We start from the raw sequence: 10,026 nt of genomic DNA on the forward strand, positions 1-10,026 counted from the left end.
GTCGCCTTGGTGGCCAGAGGGAACAACGGAAGAAAAGGAGAAAAGCGGTAGTCCTCGAGCTCAAGTGGGAACACCAAGTGGGTACAATTCAGACGGTCATTCTGATGGGTATTTGGTTTCCCAATTCCGAGTTTTGGGTTTGTTTTTTATTTTATTTTGTGTAGTTGAATGGGCAGAAACAGAGCCTTCTGCCATTTTCAGATGTCTCAGCTTCCAGTTGTTATTATCTTGGTCTTGGGCTTTCAATAGTCAATAGATTATTAACTTGTTATACGTTTTTTTAGGGTTCTGGGTTTTCCTATACTAGATAGAAAATGATGGTAGAGGGGTGAGATTGAAGATCATACTTGATTTGGTGTTCATCTATCCGCATGTTGTTTTGTAGTCAAGGCTGAGATGTACTGTATTTGGTAATAGTGTTCAAACTTTTGTATGAAGTTTTGTGAAAAGTGGTATATGGATATTTATTCTTCGCCCTCTTTCCTTTGTTTTTATTTAATGCTTCATTTGTTTTGCTGCTGTGGTGGTGTTGGGTGATGATAAAAATGATTATGGTTTTCTGGTTTGAATTAATTGGCAGGAATCCCATAATTTATCAGGTTATTTGAGCTGTAGGAGTCATGAGAGGAGGGACGAGAGGATTTTTTTTTTTTTAATAATGATAATGAAAAAAGAGAAAAAACTTTGGAGGGATTTAGGGAGGTTTTTGTTATTAATTGGCAGGGGATTTGTTCCGTTGGGTTTTGAGGGAGATTTTTGCTATAATGAATGGAGAGATAAATAGAAAATAAGAGTAATAATTGAAGGAAAAACTTATTTGAAACTGTGGAGAGAGCGGACGGCTAGAGATTGGTTGTGTTTTACATAACCATTGTCTTAAAAAATGCTACGTGCACAACCGTTGTGTTGGTTGTACATGTAATTCTGATCGTCCAGATGTATTTGAACGGTCTAAATTTTAAAAAACTAAAAGTTTAACTTTTTTGGAAAGAGTTTAAGCGAATCCTAACCGTTTATTACAGCAATTGACGGCTTGAGATTTGTTGTGTGTTGTGTTTTACACAACCGTTATGTGTGAAGCACTTTTCAGAATTACACGCACAATCAACACAACGGTTGTTTGTGCGTGGCATATTTTACGTCAATTGCTGTATAAACGGTTATGATTCGCTCAAACTCTTCTCGAAAAAGTTAAACTTTTAGTTTTTTAAAATCTAGACCATCCAAACACATCAGAACGATCAGAATTACACACACAACCGACACAACGGTTGTGCGTAGCATTTTTGCTTTTGTTTGACGTCATTTTCTCGACAAAATCTAATCAGGTACGTTTCTCCGCAAGGCCCAAGCTTCCCTAACAAGATAGTCCGGTCTTTCTTGGTCGACCGGATCCTCAGGTACGTTTCTCCGCAAGGCCCTAGCTTCCCCAACAAAATAGTCCGGTCTTTCTTGGTCGACCGGATCCTGACCCTTTTTTCCAAAAGCATCCTAGTACTATCCAGTAGTAGTAGATTCTTTGGTCGTAAAGAGGAAGGAATCCTTTCTAATTTACTTGTGGACCTTTATTTAACTTTAGTATTATTATTAAAAGATAAAAAGATTGTAAACATGACGTAAAGCCACTATTAGGGAAAGGAAGGAGCAGTAAATTAGTCGAGCACCGCCCCGCCGAGCGGCTGATCTGGCCGTTTATTTCGGCACAGTTCGGATCGAATTTGAGCGCATACAAATTTAAATTGTTCATTGCTTGATTAAGATCTAATCTATCGATTGTTAGATCAGCTGCTCTACAGACCCATTCCGTAAGTAATGTCCATACAACGTGCCATTTCTGTATTGTGGATATTCATCGATGTGTAAGCTAAGTCACATTTGTTGTCGTTAAATGTGCTTCGAATATTTTGGCCGGGGTTATATTTCGAAGTTATGTTTGTCTTGGTTACTTTCATCGCCTTGTGTCTTATTGTCATGTATCTTTGTGATTTGATGCTTTTGGATCTTCTTTATAATGATAATGACAGTAATCTTCTAAAAAACACATCAGTCTTTTGGTCTCGCTTGATACATGTGGGTTGGAGGAGAGAAAGAGTACTAGGAAGGAGATTGGGATGGAGTTAAGAGTTCATAGCGAGTAGAATTTTGTAGGGAAGTTAACAATTTGATCTCACTCCCATATTACTTCATTCCGAAATCCGAATTTGAGGAATCATTATAAACATGTAATACGAATTTTCCAAGAAAAATTAAAACTTTGTTGAACAATTTATTAGATATCCATGAGTTCTTTTGACTTGTGAAAAAAGATGGAATTTTTCGCGTAAAAAATATTTTTAAGTCCTTATTTTGTGGACCAGACGTTTATTTTGGGACAGAGGTGGTACAATTTTACAGCTCAATACTCTACATTGTATTCCCAATATCATCCCGTGGGTTTCTCGATCTTCATTTTGGGGATTCAAAACAATCTAATCGCAATAAATTGCAATCAAAACCCCACCATGGGTTTACACTCACAGCAGTTCATATTCAGAGTCCTTCCCGCAAACGAAAATAAGTCTTTATTTTTTAAGAATGCAATTTCAAGCTCAAAAATTATGGATTTATTAAAATCTAAAAATATGTAATATGGATCTTGTTTGAAAAATCTCGATGAGATCTTTTAAACGATGCAAAAAAAATTAAAAATTTATTTTTTATTTACATTATTTTTTAGTTTGAAAATGTGAAATAAGCTAATTATTTTTTAAGAAGATTTCTGGAACGGGGCCTCAGTGAAACAAGCCCTTGCAGTAGTGAGTGGAGTGCAGTTGGTGCCTCCTTTGTACTCCCACGCATTTGGGCCGGGTTCAAGCTCTCTCCCCTCTCTAACATCTAACAATAGTAATTCGCTAATGAATATTGTTTGACCAAAAAAAAACCTTTATTTTCTTTCTTTTATAATCTAGATGTACGTAAGTAGTTAACAGATTATTGAAAACTAAGGCCCTGTTTGATAACAAGTTTGAGACTTGGGATTGGAGTACTAATTCCATGGGAGTATTAATACTCTGTTTGGTAACAAAAAAGGATTCAGACTATTTGTCCATTGGGATGTCCAATCTAGCCTTTAGAGGGTATTTGGGAGTTGGTATTCATAGTCCAATTCCAACTCCTCATTACCAATCCCTTCTCATTACCAATTTCTTCTATCAATTCAATCTCATCATTTAATCCCATTTTAAACAAACATAATATTAATAATCTCATCTCAAACAAACATATTCATTACTAATCCCTTTTCATTATCAATCTCAATCATAATCTCATCTCCTTATGAATCTCACCCATCTATCAGTGTTATCAAACGGGACCTAAAAACATTAGCACTAAAAAATACAAAGCTACTTCTTACTGCAAATATTACTACTTGTTTTGGTAGAAAAGCTATACGAACCGATGGCCGCCGTATACACGAAAAATATGGTGTTTAGATTAAGCACCCTACACATATTGGATGCCGTTGATTCTCGCGTTGGGCCCCTCGTTTTTTGTTTTAAAATTTTTTGACGGCTCAGATCGGCCGTTTGATGGCCGGAGAAGGCCTGGCGCGACCGTTGGTACGATTTCCCAATGGCGGCCATCAGTACGTACAGTAGGACTCTATTAGTTTTGTGCCAAAAGATTTTTTTGAATTATTTATTCGTCTCGATGAGAAAAATCGAAAAGTATTTACTTTTTATTTTAACCTAAGTGTTTTTTAAAATATCCAATATATAGCTTAAAAAGCCTTATACTGTATTTTTTTACATTTTCGGTTCATCTTGACAAAAATTTGTAGAAAGACAAGAGTAATAATTCACAAAAGTTTGACGCAAAAGTAACAAATGCGATTTTTTTGTCTGAAGAAGACAAAGCCTAACAAACTCCCAAAAAAGCTAAGAGAAACAACACCTGAGTAATCCGGCAGTATCGCCACGTGATGATCCGGATTATATTAGAATCACATATTTTTATAGGGTCCATACACTTAATCATGAGCTCCATAGGATTGGCGGTGCTCCCAAAGTAATTGTTAGTATACTCCAATTGAAGGTCACTACAAATGGATAAATTTTTGAGTGTAGAGTGGGTACCACGTGGCCATGCCCACGTGGTGCTCGAGTAGCCTATTCAGGCTGTCTAAAAGTGTGTTGGATAGCCTAAATTAAACTCTTTCTCTTCTCTCACCCCACCATTCTCTCTCTTCAAATTTGAATCGTTCAAAACCAAAATGGATAGCCCGGATGCACGGAGCGGACACCACGTGATACTCACCCCGTGCCAAAATTTTCTCCTACAAATGACATGGAGAAATAGAAATGGAGTAGTACCCTTTTTTTTTTTTGGGTTTGGGTCCTTCTTCATCCTCACTCCACGTTGATGCCCAATCCCATTCAAATTTTCAAAGTTCAAAAGCCCGCAAAAAAGACAGCTACAGAAACACTACTGTGCCCTGCACTAAAAAAAACAAATTCCTCTCCACTTTTCTCTCACCTCTCTTTCTCTCTCTCTCTCTCTCTCTCTAGATTACAAAGCCAAATTCCAAACCAAGCTTGATCTCAGTTGTATTCCAAAACAGATACAGGAAGAGTGATCGATACACTGATTCAAAAAAAAAGAAAAGAAGAAGCTCGAATTGACATTCCCCCCTTTCACCTGAATCTCGGAATCTCTCGCTAAAGAAGAAGGGAAAGGAAAAAAAAAAGCCCTAATGGAAAACGAATCTGCCACCACCGCCCCTGAGGTTAAAGGCGGCGTTCCGACCTACGGCGGGAGGTACGTCATGTACAACGTTGTCGGTCACCTTTTCGAGCTCTCCGCTAAGTACGTCCCTCCGATTATGCCCCTCGGTCGCGGTGCTTACGGCATCGTTTGGTATATCCTCTCTCTCTCTCTCTCTCTCTCTCTCTCTCTCTCTCTCTCCATACATATATGTCTAGCTAGACTAGCTGTATGTATGTATGTCTCTGTGTGTCTAATCTGAGAATTAGAAAGCCGTAAACAGCTCAGTTCCTGACTTAAGGGCAAATGGAACTGTAGATTTGTAGTTGGATTTGTTTGTAATGTGTACGTTTATATGTAATTGATTGTCCTTGTATTTATTGCATTTCGTTCGCAACAATGCCAGGGACACAACACTCCGCCACAACACCCCTAGCATTATTGGTTCGTTTAAGATGAGATGGCTGAGGGAATTAAGGGCAATAGAAGTCACAGAAAGGGAAATCCTATTAACTGAATATATGTATTTGTGTAATTTAGATGAACGGGTGCAATTCATCAACAGCTCAAAACCTACAGTAAGGAAAATTGAGAAGCTGGAGAGAATTAAGGTTAACTTAAATTAAGGGAAAGGAAACCTCAGTTGCTGTGATTGCGAAGGTTAATTTTCTGGGAAATAATTAAATAGAAATGAACCCGATTGTTTTTTATTTTCAGTTCTATTTGCTTGGATCACCGATCTGAAACAAGATGGGAGGATTAAGTTGAATTTTATTTTATTTTTTGATTTTTGTATGTAGTAAGACCAAAACTTGTGTGATGCGAAATCTCTTCTCATTTTCAAGTTCCCAAGCTCCTTGTGGGGCAAACTTGGCTTAGGTAAGTATCTTCATTATCAAATGCCAATTTGAGATGCAACTTTTAGGTTTTAAAGCAGCTGATATTGCTCTGGACTTGTGCGTAAACAATTGCATAAAAGGAAGGGATCCTCCCCAGTCCCCTTTGGAATTGGGCGGTTCTGTCCAATCCCTCTAACTTTTTGAAGTATACGGTGGTTTTGTTTGAACTTTGAAACCAGTACTTCTATGTATTCTGTTTTTCTTTTGATAGGTCTGTTAAAGTTACATAGTTAAAACTTAAACCTAATCCGTTTGTTCAGTACAATATCTGGTCAGTACTATCTTGGAGCTTATCACCCATGTATGATGCAAGAAATTGTGTTATTTATTTATAGTTGTCTCATGAGTGGCCTTGCTTGGATTTATTTCCTTCTTACAGCTGTGCAACAAATTCTGAGACAAAGGAAGAGGTTGCAATCAAGAGAATTGGGAATGCATTTGACAACAGGATTGATGCTAAAAGGACCCTACGTGAAATCAAACTTCTTTGCCATTTGGATCATGAGAATGTAAGCCCGAGTAAACAAAAAGCATAGTTCAGTATTGTTGGGGTTACTTACGTATCTTCTCCATGTCCTCTGCAAAGATGATGCCAGTTTATGTGCTTCTATTGTAAATGGTCCTTGTTAGCTTGATGGACTTGGTTTCTGTATTGGACACAGTCCTTGCTAGCTCTATGTACCTTGGACTGATTTCCCCAAAGCTTATGTGCTTTGGTTATCTCACCTGTTATCAGATCTCTGGTTCTTGGAGGTCACTGGTCCACAACTCCAAGTTCTCCCCATTGTCTCTCTCATTGTGCACTTTGTTTTGCTAGTGTCTGTGCATTTTGTTCAATTCAATATGTTTGTCTCTGCACGGACAAGATTGGATTACATGTAAAAGGGAGTATTACTTGATAATAAATCATTTTTGTTGGATCCATTTCCTAACAGCTTACACATTTCAGACAATTCACATCTACATGTGCTTAGGTCCACATAGATATTGTACTGTATTCTTTCAAAATAATGTCAACATTTGCCGTCCAGAGTATGGATAATATGAGCCTGACCTTTCTTCTCTGGATGCTTTTGAGTTATTTTGTGAGTTTGAGACGCTTTAACACACAAATATTATGCAGATTATCAAAATTAAGGACATCATGCGACCACCAGAGAAAGATGAGTTCAATGATGTATATATTGCATATGAACTTATGGAGACTGATCTGCATCAAATAATACGCTCTTCCCAGGCACTCACAGAAGACCATTGTCAGGTACTTCTCTTTACTTCATACAATGCACTCTCCTGTAAAAGAACTGTCTCTATAGACAGCAGAGGTTTGTGAGCTGATTATGCTGCAGCTCTACTAAGTTTATATTCTACCCATAGTGGATTACTGAAGGTTAATTAATTCATTGTTAACAATAAGTAACATGGTGGTGTATTTGAAAATGAGATGAAGTCAAGTTTGCCATCGTTTGTCATTCTCTCTCTCTCTCTCTCTCTCTCTCTCTCTCTCTCTCTCTCTCTCTCTCCAGTGTTAATCATCAACGATCTTGTGTAGCTCAGTTTAAATAGTGAAGTATGCCTGGCAAAATTGGCCTGCAAGGCTAACCATGTAGGGTGCACGTCAGATCCAGCCTCTTACTAGGGCAGATAAGTGATAAAGCAATATTTGTGAGGTTCCTATCGCAATTTTTGAGCAAGTTTTTTATAGAGGCTGTGAAGTTTCTTTCTTTGTTCCTTTCGTGATGCATCATGATGACTTTGTTTGATAGTTTGCTACTTTGAACGCTGACGTTATGGAGATATTGGTTCTGATGCTTCTGATTGATTTGAGTGTCAACTAGTTGGGACGTTCTTTCCATGGCAACTATGTGTTGGTGTCGAAAAAGGGATTTGATTCATTGCTTTATGACCGCACAGTTTAAGTCTTCGGCTTCCTTTGATTGGCTACAAGCTTCAAAGCCAACTTCATTTTCATTTGTCTAACCATTGACTAACCTGCACTTTTACATGTGAACTGGAAGAAAGAAAGTTCTTCAATTACGATTCTGTACAGTTTACACACACCTATACTCATTTACAAAGGCTCAGGGCATTGCACGGTTCATATCAGAATCATACGCTATTGTGGTTACTAATATTATCTGAAAGGATGTAAGTTGATCAGATGTGCAGACTTAACCCTAAGTCCGTAGCTGAGTTTCATTATTTGGCAAAGGGATATTTAGTTTGTTCTTATTCCCAAGAGAGTCTATTTGCTACAACTATTTTCCTGATGTCTATACTTCACCGTTTGGCCATAAATAGGTGCGAATAAAGTTCAAGCTGCCAAGTGCAAGAATCCTGGTTTGAGGCGACTATGTTCGGATAAAAAAAAAAGGCGACTATGTTTATGCATGTGTTTAAAGCTGCATGAGAATTACTTTTGTGAAATTAGGTCTTACCAAAAGTGTCAAATCCTCATCCTCACGTTACTTCGGGGTAAAAAATGACATACCCTTATAGTTTATACAGCACAATATGTGCTTAAACATGTATCGTAAACTTAGTTTCTCAAATGCTTGGGAAATTGCTTGAAATCGTGTTTTACATGAGCTGCACTTAACATCATTTATGTGTCATTGCAGTACTTTCTATATCAGCTGTTGCGGGGACTGAAATACATACATTCTGCAAATGTTTTGCACCGAGATTTGAAACCAAGCAACTTGCTTCTCAATGCAAATTGTGACCTCAAGATTTGCGACTTTGGGCTTGCAAGAACTACCTCAGAGACAGATATTATGACAGAATATGTTGTAACTCGGTGGTACAGAGCCCCTGAATTGTTACTCAATTGCTCAGAATACACCGCCGCCATTGATATATGGTCTGTTGGTTGCATTCTAATGGAGATTCTTTTAAGAGAATCATTATTTCCGGGTAAAGACTATGTTCAGCAGTTGGCACTTATAACAGAGGTAATTTTCGTGTGTAAGACATTCCTCCGCATGTATTTAGCATGCATGGATTTGTAATAATTTGCGTACAGTTTAGGCTTAACAATTGTAGAAGGAACATCAGTCATGTTTCGACACTGTTTTTACCCTAGAAATTATTGTGCATTAACAAATTTCATGCTTGTTTCCACAGCTGTTAGGTACACCGGAAGATTCAGATCTTGGATTTCTGAGGAGTGAGAATGCTCGAAAGTATGTCAAGCAACTCCCTTGTGTCCCAAAGCAATCATTTCCACAGAAGTTCCCAGATTTGTCCCCAATAGCCATCGACCTTGCTGAAAAGATGCTAGTTTTTGATCCATCTAAGCGCATAACCGGTATGCCACTTGTTATTATATCATTTAGCGATGCCCGAGATAATTGATCATTTCATATTGTCACCATTTGTACTGACAAAATTACCCGTGTTACTTGGTATGTATGAAGTGGAGGAAGCATTGAATCATCCATTTCTATCAAGTCTCCATGAGATCAACGAGGAGCCAACTTGCGCATCTCCATTCGTCTTTGGTTTTGAGCAGTTATCTTTGAGCGAAGAGGACATAAAGGAGCTCATCTGGATGGAGTCACTTACCTTCAACCCAGATGAGGTGGACTGATGAAACCGATTTTCTGCGTTGTTTTTTCCGTTGGGTTAGTCCATCGAATGCTCCGAGTGTTGGATTTTGGCTTGAATGCTGATTGCATGCATAAGTTTGATTCGAGTTTTTTCATACAAGCAGCAAGGAGATAGGTTCTCCGATATATTTACTGGATTCACTCTTCGAGAATCCACCCGATGAATAAGTTGTATTTGTAAGCGAAGGTTATGATCCTAGCCTTCATTTTCTATTTGGTGTTGTATATTCCGAAATAGAGTCTAATCTTGAATCAATACTGTAGTCAAAACATACACTTTGAAATTACCCAGAAGGTACTACTGAGAGCATGCAGCTATTTCAGTGAAACTATGTGAAATATTTTTTCGTGAGAAATTGGCTTTCCTATATTACTCTGCTCTTTTTTTTTATGACGTCCTTTTTCTTGGATATCATTCTGTTGATGATTGAGAATCATTTATGTGTACTACTTCATAAGAAAGCCAACTTGGAGAGGAAGAGCACCTTTTGTTTGAGTGCTCTTGGGCGAGGGCAGTTGGGTGTGATGTGTGGCTTAGTCACATAAACCTTTAAAAGTTTTGTGGCTTGCTCTCAAACCTAATGTTGTGCTCACGCTTTCAATTCTTGTTCTTGCAAATTTTTGTAGTATGAGATGTGTTTTAAAATATTTTTACGCTCTTACTTACGCACCTGTCTGCGAATTATGTATGATATTCAAAATCTTGTCAATTTGGGTGGAATCGAATTCAAATGGGCGAGACGATCGGCAAACGAGGATGCTCATGGAGTGGC

The 10,026-nt window shown here is 38.0% G+C and overlaps 1 protein-coding gene across 1 annotated transcript; it reads left to right on the forward strand.

Annotated features, from left to right (window-relative positions):
* The first annotated feature begins 4,418 nt into the window (after nt 1-4,418).
* Nucleotides 4,419-9,609, forward strand: LOC131320144 (mitogen-activated protein kinase homolog NTF6). Its single transcript, XM_058350775.1, has 6 exons — nt 4,419-4,896; nt 6,022-6,151; nt 6,766-6,903; nt 8,264-8,596; nt 8,769-8,952; nt 9,062-9,609. The coding sequence occupies exons 1-6, from the start codon at nt 4,733-4,735 to the stop codon at nt 9,232-9,234; spliced, it is 1,122 nt and encodes a 373-aa protein (XP_058206758.1). The 5' UTR covers nt 4,419-4,732; the 3' UTR covers nt 9,235-9,609.
* The last annotated feature ends 417 nt before the right edge of the window (nt 9,610-10,026 follow it).

Source organism: Rhododendron vialii, chromosome 1a (genome assembly GCF_030253575.1).
Source record: "Rhododendron vialii isolate Sample 1 chromosome 1a, ASM3025357v1".
NCBI lineage: Eukaryota > Viridiplantae > Streptophyta > Magnoliopsida > Ericales > Ericaceae > Rhododendron > Rhododendron vialii.